At 41.8% G+C, this 12784-nt stretch overlaps 1 protein-coding gene across 3 annotated transcripts in view; it reads right to left on the reverse strand.

Annotated features, from left to right (window-relative positions):
• The window catches only part of sbf2 (SET binding factor 2), a 119017-nt gene that overhangs the window by 29183 nt on the left and 77050 nt on the right, over positions 1-12784 (reverse strand). For all 3 annotated transcript variants that reach the window (XM_039610550.1, XM_031735931.2, XM_031735930.2), the window contains exons 18-19: positions 1515-1685; positions 960-1231 (exon numbers count right to left, since the gene is read on the reverse strand). In XM_039610550.1, the coding sequence (XP_039466484.1) occupies positions 960-1231; positions 1515-1685 (443 nt within the window). The remainder of the gene's footprint in view (positions 1-959; positions 1232-1514; positions 1686-12784) is intronic.

Genomic DNA, 12784 nt, shown 5'->3' on the forward strand with positions numbered 1-12784 from the left:
CACACACGATGACACAATGAAAATGAGAAAGGTCAAGCCACCATGCCCAGGAGGAGATCTGATCCTAGATGTGAGAGTTGTGTGCTGACAGACATGGATTTAAACATGCACTGTGCTAAAGAGCAGTGAAGGTGAGAGTGATTTGCAGCCTGGCATGAGCTGAGTGCTGATGCCTGGATCACTGGCTCAGACTCTATTATCCAAGGAGAATGTTTCACATGAGAAACTGATGCAACCTTCCTTTTGGATGCACAAATACTAAGTGATGAAATCCAAATGTCCTCTGTGGGAAACAAACAAGTCTGGGGTGAAAGCAAAAGAAACTGAAAGAACTTTTCCACATAAATACATTCTTGGCTGTAGCTTTTCTCTCATCTTATTATAAATAGAAACAAAACACGTTATAAAATAGCAACATTGTGTTCTTGTGCAATTAGGAACAAAATGTAAAAAACTACAAAAAGCTACATCCTCCTGACCTTCTACATGAATACCCTTCGATTTTCAGGGGAAGACGTTCAAAGAGGGGATCTTCCCCTGTTTAATTGACTCCACAGTTGGTACAGAACCTAGGAAATCATTCCCACTCTTATTTTGTTTGGTTTGGGTGAGTACAGCGTAGCTCCATTATAAGACAACCTGATGGTTTTAAAGTTTCCAGCAGAAGTAAATGAGCCGCACACTTGTTTCGTGCAGTAGCGATGTGAGCCCACAGGATGGATGTGGTCCGGAAACAGAAGGGGAGCTGCGATCCATTTGGCTAAATAGGAAGGTATCATGTAGACCGCGAGCTCCGCCACATCCACCCACATGCTTATCATCACCTTATTAAGAGAAGCACACATACTCCCAAATCATGAAACCCAACCTGGAAGTTTCCTTCCAGATAAGACTAATCGCTCTACCTTGCAAATACAGAACAAGCCAAAACGTTTAAGATGTTAAACCGCTCTCCTGACCTGTTTGTCACAATGCTGTTACTGCCGCTCTCCCAGTCAGTTGCAGGGGTGTTGCGCAGCAGCTTGTTCTTGCTGCTGTCCAAAGGCACCAGCAGGTAAACCATGAGGCTCGCGTAGTGGATGGCCTGGCTGAACACGGTGCTCTCCTCGTTCTTCACGAGCTCCTGCTGCTTGTCTTTGCTCAGACTGGGCCATAAACGCAGCTGCTCTGCTGCTAGGTCCATGGCTGTCTGCTCTTCATCTCGGTCCGCTGCAGGCACGGCACCGGCATCCTAAAGGAGGCAGAAGTAGAAATAAACATCTTAACAGCCTGTTCAAAAACTTGTTTTGATATTCACACTGTCTTTGAATGTAACTTTGCTAAGGAAGCCAAATATCATGGTTTGTTGAGCTACTTAAAACCAAGATTGCAATTTATATTCTGATATTTGCTTGAAAAAACTAGATATTAGTAATAAATTATAATAAAATTATTATTTTCTCACTCTGATTTTTATTTTAACAGACTTAAAATTATTACAAAATGTGCCTCAGTCCCTCCTATCCCTGTTTTACCTTTAATGTGGCGGTGATGCCCCCCTTTCCCTCCGGGGCGTTAAGATAAAGGGCTCGGATCTGGCTCTGCACTTCGCTGTAGAAAGTGGCTTCCCAGAACTGCTGGTTGGTCCAGATGGGATGGTCCTGTATGCAGGTGTAGGCAAACTGGTTCACCCCCGGAGCCAACTTCTACAAGACAAAACGCAGATCACACAGTGAGGACAATGTGGCCAAAAAAAAGAGAAAAGAAGAAGGATTACACAGCAGGCTGTTTGTGGTTAGTTGTCTATGTGGGGCTGATTTTTCACTGGATTTGTGACCGATACTGCACGTTTCTGTAGACACGCAATCTTGTGTAGAAAGAGAAAAGAGCCCTCGTGAATTTAAATCTTGGGGGTTATTAAATGACTGACTGATGGAGTAAAAACGTAAAAAAACAACCTAAAACAAACAAAAAAAGGATAGAAAAAAAAAGTTTATGTCAGCTCCGACAGTAAAAGACACTCACCAGATGTTTGACTGTCGGGCTTAAAAACAACGAATGACAGTCTCATTGTTTACAATTAAATTTATGTTAGAACAGCAACTTCATTTCCTGTTTTCATAAAATCTAATTTATGTATCAACTAAAAACCTGACAAAGTCAATCAAATCATTTTTCACCCCCAGTGAGGACAAACACACTGGAGCATGTGGCTCCACAGCCAAACAAAGGAACACAACTTCATTTTAAATTCTGATGGAAATCAAAGCGGGGACGCAAATTACCTGCAGTACTCGGCAAAAGTCTTGAATCAACCCTAACGGAGGCAGACTTTCTTGGACTTTGTAAAGTGCATAAAGTGCTCTTGAGCAATAGTTCTCCAGCTTTCTGAATAGCTATCAAAGCTTTTCTTTGGACCCTGGATGCTTTTTCAATATTTTTCAGTCTAGTGTTTGTACCTGACCACTTTCAGAGAAATGCTTTGTGTTTGTTTGGCTACTTAACGCTGACCTATGAATCACTCAGATATGACAAGGCGCCTAACTCAAGGGACGGAACCAGTCATGTGTCTACACACAGCAAAAAAACAATTTTAAGTTGTAACTAGTAGACTGTTACATGAACTCATAATTTGTTCCTTTTTTGTTTAGGTGAACCTACAAAAAATGCCAATGATAACCATACAAAAAATGAGGCGATTCCTCAGAGCTGTTAGATAAAATCTTGGCATATCTCAGCATGATTGTGTAAGCGTGTCCTTAAAACTTTTAGGAATCTGAAAAAGGGGAGGACAAAAGCAAAAACATACAGCCACCTGTAAAACACAGTGGAGGATCTGTCATGGTTTGAGCTGCACTTCCACCAGTGGTGCTGGGAATCTTGTTAAAATCAATGGAATTTTGAACAGTGTGTCTGACTGAAGAATTGAAGAACACCTTCAATTTTCAATCTAACAATGATTCAAAACACACAGACAACGGGGTAAAAGCAAACCTCGATAGAAAAAACACACAAGTGAACACCATCAGTCATGGTGTGGCCTCCCCAGAATGGAGATCTCAACATTATTGAAGCAGTGTGGGGTTATTTAGAGAGAGAATGGAATAATAAAAAGGCAGCAAACATCCAAAGAAGAGCTTTAAATGTCTTTCAATAAATCTGGAGATGTATTCCTGAAGGCTACTACTAAAGAAATTACAAAAAAGTGTACGTAAGAGTTCAGGCTGTGTTCAAGAATAAACTTTTTTTTTAAAAGTAGTAAAAGTTTAAACAGGTTTCAATAAATCATTCCCATTTTGTGTGGTTCAAGACTTTTTACTGCATAAACACATTTTTCAAGCCATGAAAAAACACATTGGACTCTAAAAGTCTCTCTTTTTATTCTCCTGAAGATGAATACAAACACTCCCCCAGCCTGAGCTAAAATATCCTGCATGCATTATTGGAGCTATAACTTCTTAAACAGATAACAACTCCTACTGATGAAGCAGCACACGACGACAACAGCGCTGTTGTTTTTCACTAGTGTAGGCCAAGCAGTGAATCACCTGTTGCTTACCAAAACAGATTCTGAACATACTGTACCGTCCTCAGCACAACACATGAATGTTGCTGCATACGGTACTCTAACAACATGACACTGAAAGTGGTGAGGAAACAAAAAAATAAATAAATCACGCCACGAACAACACGATCCAAATGGAAGCACGGCATGCCATTAAATTATCATCTACAAACCAAACGCCCACAACCGTCCACCTCCCTGCAAAGTCTGACTACCATATGTAAGGCTGAAGGCTTTTATTAGATTAGCTTCTGAACTCTCCCCTCTGAGCCGGACACAACACGGTGGTTTCTATTATCACTTTATAGTTTGCCTTTGAAGGATGAGAACTTTGGAGGTGGGGGTTACTGTAATTATAACAGATAGAAACCAAAACAGTTTAATTCCCAGTGAGATGGGCCAGAAGCCAGGAGACAGGAGAGCTGGGAGCTAATGCCCGCAGCAGCAAGCACATAGCACTGATAACACAAGTCCTTCTGGAGCTGTGTCTTGTTAGCGGTTTATGGGTGTTAACAGGTCAGCGGTTTTTCTTCACAATTCAGACAAATGTAGTTTTCCGCCTTAATAACACACGTAATTGAAGAAGAGCTGGCAGGTATGTCTTACTGTTTAAAAAAAATGTGTAGGTTACACCTCTTGAAAGAAAGACTCTGACATGTTGACACACAACTGAAGCCGAGCCCTCCTCCGCTCGTCTCCTAATATTAGATTACCCAAATGAAACCGCATTTTCGGGAAACATGACTCTGCTGAGCGCAGCAGATTTTCATGAGTTTTCAAGGTGTTTAAAATAAGTAGCAATAACATCCTGCTGGCTGATGACATAGGCCAAGACAGATTCAAATGATCACAATTTAGAAAACAAAGGTGAAATAACAGTGTAGGTTACTAAAGGTCAGCTGTTTTTGCTTTAGCTTTTTACCCTTTATTTAATGTTTTAGGTGCATCATTTTACATTGACTCAAACCATGAATACTGCAGTTATATAGTGAACACCCTAGCTCTGCAGTGGTAGTGCAGATCCTGCACTGGTTGGGGCCTTTCTTTGTGTCTCCACAGGTACCTTCAGCCCCACAGATTAAAGAGGCAGGATATACCATGCAATGAAGAACTGATATGATATCAAGATATACACTCACTGACCACGACATTCCACCTGTTCAACTGCTGTTAACTCAAATATCTAAATAAGTCAATCACATGGCATAAAACCCAATACACTGAGGCCTGTAGGGACGGTCAAGACGACATGCTGAGGTTCAGATGGAGGATCAGAAATGGGCACAAAGGTGAATTAAATGACTTTGCTGAACTGCTGATGAACTGAGAATTTCCCACACAACTATCACTAGTGTTTACTGAGGATGGTCTGGCTGTAAATGTCTGGAGTCAGTCTGCCAGCTTGAGGTCAGACTGCCTCGAGCTGACAGAAACACAAGACTAACTTCAAGTAATTCACCTGTTAAAACCAAGGTAAGAGCATCTCTGAATGACCAACACATCAAAATCTTGAAGCAGACGGGCAACAGAAGCCACACCAAGTGCACCATCACCTAAGAACGGGAAACTGAGGCTAACAAAACAGAAGATTGATGTCTGATGAGAATCAATTTCTGCTGGTACAGGGCATGTTATTCAGTTCAATTCAATTCAGTTTTATTTATACAGTGCCAAATCACAACAACAATCACCTCAAGGCGCTTTATATTGTAAGGTAGACCCTACAATAATACATACAGAGAAAACCCAACAATCATATGAGCCCCTATGAGCAAGCACTTTGGCGACAGTGGGAAGGAAAAACTCCCTTTTAACAGGAAGAAACCTCCGGCAGAACCAGGCTAGTTTATGGACGTAAACAAACGTTTAAGGCTGCTGCTGGTGTAATGTTGTCAGGTATATTTTCTTGCCACACTTATCCATCCCTTTATGACCACAGCGTACCATCTTGTGATGCCACAAAGTTCAAATGATCTCAAACAAATTTCCTGAACATGACACTGTACTCCAATAGAGTGACTTTGGACTGGGGTGGAACAGGAGATTCACATCATGGATGTGCAGTTGACAAATCTTCACCAAATGTTTGATGTTGTCAAACAGTTTAATATGGACCCAACTCTCTGTTCTGAAGGCAAAAGGGGGTCCAGAATTGGTCAGAATACTACTATAGAAATAATGTTGAGTTTTTTCATGAGAAAAACAAAGTATTTTCCATTTGTAACAGCTCCTCCTGCAGGGCTTTGCCATCAACTGTTCCTAAATGATGCCTCAGCACTAACACACACAGTGTAACCTCTCCTTCCATTTAAACCACTCGTACTAGACACAGATTTCACCTGACGCTTAAATGCAAGGTGCCGGAAGACATACTTGTAGACAACATTAGGATGTCATTATGAGAACTCGTGTAGATAAACTGTTTCCACAGAATAGGAAATGATTAAAGACTCGTACCGGCAGAAGCACCAAGCGCACTCCCTTAATATAAATATGGGAATAATCCTTAGGCGCACTGGATAAAATGACAAAGATAAACTGAAGCTAACAGACCTGCTCAAACTCAGTAGGAGTGGAGGGATGGAGCTAAATTGATCACAGCTATAAATAAATACTGACAAATAGGAACAGAATAGCAGCCCCCTAGATGGTACTGTACTAGCCTCTGTCAGTCTTGCAAGAGATGCTGCGAGGGAGTGTGTAGTTTGTGTAGGAGGGTCCGAGTGTGTGCGATTTGTCAGTGGCTGTACTTTGACTTATCAGGAGTTTTTAGGTCATTTCGACCCAGGTTGGCTCTTACTCATTTGAAAAGCACCAGACAGATGTGCAAGGAGGAAGGGAAAAGGGAAGGAGAAAAGAAAGGAAAGGAAAGGGAGGAGGAAAGAATAGAAGGAAGTAAAGATGAAGGGAAGGAGGGAGTATACCACTATTAGCCCCATCTGGCTGTGTGATCAGTGAAGAGGAGGAATGCAGGGCTGGGTAAAAACAAGCTGAAAAAAACAAAACAAAAAAACACAAGGGGAGACAGAAAGGAGAAAAAGCCGTGCACAAGTCAGAGGAATTATGCTATCAGGATTTAGAATCTCACTTTGAACTCTGATTTTATCCAGAGGTTCATAATATGATTGATAACTGCCTCAGCCATGCAGCGTTATGCATGTCCGCTGCATCTCTGAGATGGTGAATGTTGTCGCTGAAGGGAGGACGCACTCGCATGCAGACTGCTGTATCTGATACGTCGCCAGCTTCGGGGCAGCAACATTATTTACGCGCTTTGGAAGAATTCATAGCATTCCTGAACTGTTGATGTAAAAACAATCATCATTTCTGAAGGAGCCTGGAGTGAGAATGCACGCTTGACCTGAACACGATCCATCTCCGACTTTTGCAATTCTTGCGCGAGTGCGCGCATTGCGAGGAGAGCAACTCAAGTCGTGAAGCGTCTAAAAGCCTGCCTTCAAATAGCGTATTCAAGTCAAACAAACAGAGAAACACATGCCGACAGTCATACTAATAAACATGCCTATCGTGGCGTCCACAATTGTGCAAAAACACAATGTACAAGTAATATAAATGTTCCGAAAGAAAAATGAAAACACAGATACGGTGAGGCATTTCGGAGATAGTCAGGGGTCACCGAGTACGTCATCTTCCTTGTGGGGACAAAGTGGAGAGCAGTTTGACAGAACAAGCTGCCAAATGCCTCCAGGCATAAACTCTGGATGAAAGAATGCTAACAGTCAAGTGCTCTTGTTGTGCAAGTCATCCAGTCTTGTGTTTGGGTTTTCAAACGGCTGCTGCATTCAATCTGCATTTTCCCCCACGCGGAGGCATTTAATCTGGTGACACATTCAAATGTCAGGATAAAGGCCTCAGGTGGGGCAGTAAAAGGGCAGAATAACACTTCAATGCATCAATGACACCCGTTCATCTCCTGATAAACCCACGTCTCACTAGACAATGCATAAGAGAAGACCTCACCTTTAACAAATGGGCCGCTGTCCAAAAGCTCTGAGGCATTTAAATAAAATTTACCTGCACAGGCCAAATGACATGCATGATTTAGACTAGACAGTCTGTAATATTTACACTGTTTTAGTGTGAGCAAAACATTCAGGGGAGGGATAAGCTGAGGGGAAAGCAAAACAACTTAATAGAGAATTTGGGTCAATAGCATAGGGTTTGAGTGTAAATTATATGGCCAGCCATAAGACTAAACACGGTCTCTATCCAGCAGCTTCTGGGACATGAGCTGAGAGAGAGCGAGAGAGAGAGAAAGCTTCCCACATTACCCGACCTGGAGACTCGAGGGCCGTGGGGACAGTGCCACTGTAAGCATGAACACACTGTGAGCCTGCCAAAGTCTGGCCAAGAATATCAAACAGGAACTTGACCAATGTCTGACTCCTAACCTTGAACTAACAGTCTTTAAAGTGCACTGTCTGAACAGAGGAAGGATAATTTTTACCCAAACTTTGGCTTGTGGTGCAAAAGGAAAAGTTTTTTCCCACAGTGAGAAATGTGCATCATTGATTAAAGTGTGCTTAGACTCTGATTCAAATGAAAACAAAAAATAGAAACTAATTTATCTTTGAATCTTTTTATATCAAAATTGCAAAAATTCCTGCCTAGGAGACTCTTTCAAGACTGTTACAGTGGAAATTATTTGAAAACTTGGAAAACCTTTTCTCATGCAACAATGGTACTGGACTGTTACACTTTATTGCAACAAATCAAACTTCGTCTCCAGTGTGGTTCTCATGCAGGATTATGAGATTACGTCAGTTCAAGTGAGGGTCATTCATCTAAATGTGTGGTTTTATTGGGACTAAAGCCTCTCATTTATACAATAGGTGCCTTTTAGGTGAGCATTCATCACAGCTTTATTACACAATTGTGGAAAGTCCTGCAGAAGGCTTACTAAAGCAGTATTACTCAGGACAAGATAAATGACATACTCTTGTTGTTCTATGGGTTCTGGAAAAACAGGAACTTTACACAATTTTGAAAATATTCAGTCAACGGATCAAGGAATTACTAAACTGTGAGACCTCACCTATCTGGAGTGAAGACTACAATGTCATTTGATTTATTTTTGTGTTGGAGAAGCTTATGGATAGACTTTGCTGCTTTCTGATGGTGCACTTGTGTAATGAACTAAGACAAAAGGATTCTAGAAACAGCTGGAAGCAACAGCCTGCCCAGACAGGCTAGTCTGAGTATTTCACAGACTCCTGGATTTTCAAACATTCAATGCAACCATCACTAGCATTTACAGTGGATGGTCTGAAAAAGAGCGGCAGTGAGCGGCAGTCTTTTTGTGAAAATGTCTTGTTGATGCCAGAGGTCAGACTGCTTCGACCTGACAGAAAGGCCACAGTAACTCAAATGATCACTGGTTATAACCGAGGTATGCAAAAGAGCATCATCAATCATCAATGCACAACGCGTTGAACCTCGAAGCAGATGGACTACAGCAGCAGACGTCCACAGCGAGCATGAACAATAAACTGGCTCACCAAAATTGGACAAGAGAGCCAGGTCTGGTCTTGATTTTCGCTGCATCATCTGAATGATAGGGTCAGAATTTGGTGTAAACAACATGACACAAAACATCCATCCTGCTTTGTATCAACAGTGCAGGCCTTTGTCATGGTGTAACGGTGTGGGGGATACTTTCTTGGCATACTTTGGTCTCCTTAATTCAGAGGTCGGCAACCTGTGGCTGGTGAGCCATGGGTTATAATTAGGGTTAACCGTAACCCCATTAGTACATATATTATATGTATTAATTTATTCTCTCCCATTACATCTGTTCTCCGTCAACCGCCTGTGCTTCCTTTGATGATGAAGGCTGCCGACGCCTGCCTTAGTACCAACTGAGCATTGTTTACCTCAAGCTACCTGAGTATTGTTGCTGACCATGTCCACCTCCTGATGGCTGCTTCCAGTAGGAAAACGCACCATGTCACGAAGATCAAATTATTTCAAACTGGTTCCTTGAACATAACAATGAGTTCACTGTAGTCAAATAACCTCCACCGTCACCAGATCTCTATCCAAAAGAGCACCCCTGGGATGTGGTGGAACGGGAGATTCACGTCATGAATGTGGAGCCGAGAAACCTGCAGCAACTGTGTGATGCTATCATCAGAAAAGGTATTTTAAGCTAATCCGGCCAAATATGTTCAGGGGCTCTTCGGGCAAACATAACACTAAGCAACAAAACATGTGACTAAAGGAAGGAAAACGTCAGGAGGAAGGAGACAGTAAGCCTTTTCACAGAAGACATTTTGAGCAGTCATTGTAGTAATATTAGTAACAGTTTAATTACTACATCCACATGCTTTACAGCTTTGGCATGCCACAGTGTCTTTATGTGAAAGCAAAGTAAGAGCATCTATCAAAACTCCTACATCATGTCTTTCAAGATTGTGTAGGGTTGAGTTTGGATTGGCACTATATTAGGGTTGGGTGATGAATATATCGACTATCATTTTTACAAGGACAATTTATTGATTTATTTGCCCATGAGTTGGTTTGCTAATAATGATGGAGCTAATAGAAACAGTCAACAGAAAAAAAAAATAATAGCGCTGTTTTAACAGCACCCTCTTTCATCTGCGAGCAAATGCACCCTCCTCAGAGTGCGCCCAAATGCTTGTTGATGGACCTGCAGAAGCTGGTGATAGCCTAGCATACTCAGCCGGATGGTGGACACGTACATGCTCATGCAAGTTAGTCCTGTTTGAGTACTTTACTCGAACTATACGTCTGCACAAGCGGCACACCACTTTGGTTACATCCTTAAGTTTACCTCTTTGATCCCAAATTGGCGACTTTATATTTTTTTTAGTGCTGTCAGCGTTAACGCGCCGTCAACACAACTAACGCGATTAACAATTAACCCATCTGGAGCGCAGACTGAGTCAAAATCCCTGAAATGTCTCTATCAACGCATTTTGGGCAGTTTGTCCAAAGTTTGTTCATTCTGCGCTCCAGATGGGTTGATTGTGTTAAAAATTTTAATGGCGTTAATCGTGATGACCGCGTTAACGCTGAGAGCCCTAATGGTTTTTTTTAAAATTAGTTCGTCCATGTTTGGACTTCTTCTGTGTTGTAAACGCACAAATCAGTCCGTGCATGATTGCTCCGCCCATCAAAAGGTCTGCGCATGCGCAAATATATTGCCCATCGTCGATTATTGGACTGACGATTGTCAGTTGGAAAATTTTTACATATCGCCCAACCCTACACTATATATTAATCTATGCTCAGTGGCCACCGTGTAAGGTACACCTATTCAACTGCCTGTTAATGTAAATATCAGCCAATCACCTGGCAGCAGCTCAGTGCATTTAGGCATGCACATATAGTCATGACGACCTGCTGAAGTTCAAACTGGGCATCAGAATGGGGAAGAAAGGTGATTAAACTGACTTTGAACATGGCATGGTTGTTGGTGCCAAACAGGCTGCCCCAAGTCTTTCAGAAACTGCTGATTTAATGAGATTCTTCCACACAACCATCTCTAGTGTTTACAGAGAACGGTCCGAAAAAGACAAAACCTCCAGTGAGCCGTAATTCTCTGGGCAGAAATGTCCTATTGATGAGGTCAGATTCAAAGAACTCCGATAACAACACATTACAACAAAAGTATACAGAAGAGCATCTCTTGAACGCACAACACATTGAAAGCTGAAGCAACATTCTGATGGTAGGCTCAAAATTTGGCATAAACAACAAACAAGCATGGATCCATCCATGCTGACCATGTCCAGCGTACCCATCTTCTGATGGCTGCATCCAGCAAGATAACACACACCACGTTATGTCACAAAGCTCAAATCACCTCAAACTGGTTTCTTAAACATGACAATGAGTTGACTGCACTCACATGGCCTCCATAGTCACCACACCTCAGAACAATAGAGCACCTTTGGGACGTGGTGGAACGAGAGATTCACATCACGGATGTGGAGGCGACAAATCTGCAGCGTAGTGTGATGCTATCATGGCAATATGAACCAAAATCTCGGATTATTGTTTCCAGCACCTTACTGAATGTATGTCACAAAGAATTAAAGTTCCACCTAACAAAGTGTCAGCTGAGTGCAGATGTGAAGTTGAAGAGTAAATAGGCAGGTAGAACAAGGTGTTCTTTGTAAAACAGATCTGATCTCAATGGGACAAAGCTTCGGTACTGACCTGTGGACACAGACTGATGTTCAGATATTGTCCTTCTGAGCAAAAAGAGTGCAGTTTAGCAATCTATTAAGATTACCCTTGTGAACATAAAGGAAAAGTGATCAGTGTGTCTGATGGGAGGCTCCAGTAACAAATGTAGGAAGAATATAAATGTTGATGACATGGCAGGCTGCTGCAGCCTGCTTAAGGTGCTGCATCCACACTCAAAATACTTTTTGATACAAGATTTTTCTTAGCTGCATACACTAATGTGGAAACAATGAATAAAAATATTAAACATGTACAGAAACATGTGAAACAGGGTATGGAAATCAATTGTGAGATATCAGATCATGCATGCCTCACAGTCCCCACCCAAAATGACAGCTGCTGCCATGCTCCATTACCACGCTTTGTTTTTCTCACATTTCCACTGCATGATCCTTGTTTTATTAAACCAGAGATTACAGACATTTTTGGCAGATTCCTTCGTGACCTCACTTTACTTTTCCCCCTTTGGACGAAACACAGCTCAATGCTGTCATTAATTCCAATCATCTGTAAACAACAAAGAAAAATGGCTTTCTCTAAATGTCTTTACTTCTAACAAGCTGCCTGTGCCACAAAAGGCATTATTTTTAATCTTCTAACTGAAAAGGGAGGAAATCGCTGCAGTGTGTGGTAACTGTGACTTATGATCAGTTAACATAGTTGAGACAGAAACCACTTTGTAACGATAAGTAATTTTACATGAGAGACTCTGAGAGAAAATGATGAAGTTTCAGCCCTGGTGGGTTTGAAGAGAAATGAGAAAAACAACAAATATCAAAGAAAGTTACACCAGCCTGTGGCATGTGAACTGAATAAGTCATGTGGTGGCACAGAGCAGGCCAGGTCCCAGTCCAGCCCATCAGGGTACGACACTGGTATCCAACAAAACGCCAGTGTGGACAGTTGTGTCTGTTCCTATAGCAACAAGTAAGCTGCAAGGACATAGTTGTGGTTGATTAGATGATTTGGAAACCAAAGGCCACCGCTGGCTTTAAAATACTG

This window comes from Oreochromis aureus, linkage group 1, assembly GCF_013358895.1.
Source record: "Oreochromis aureus strain Israel breed Guangdong linkage group 1, ZZ_aureus, whole genome shotgun sequence".
In the NCBI taxonomy this organism is placed as follows: domain Eukaryota; kingdom Metazoa; phylum Chordata; class Actinopteri; order Cichliformes; family Cichlidae; genus Oreochromis; species Oreochromis aureus.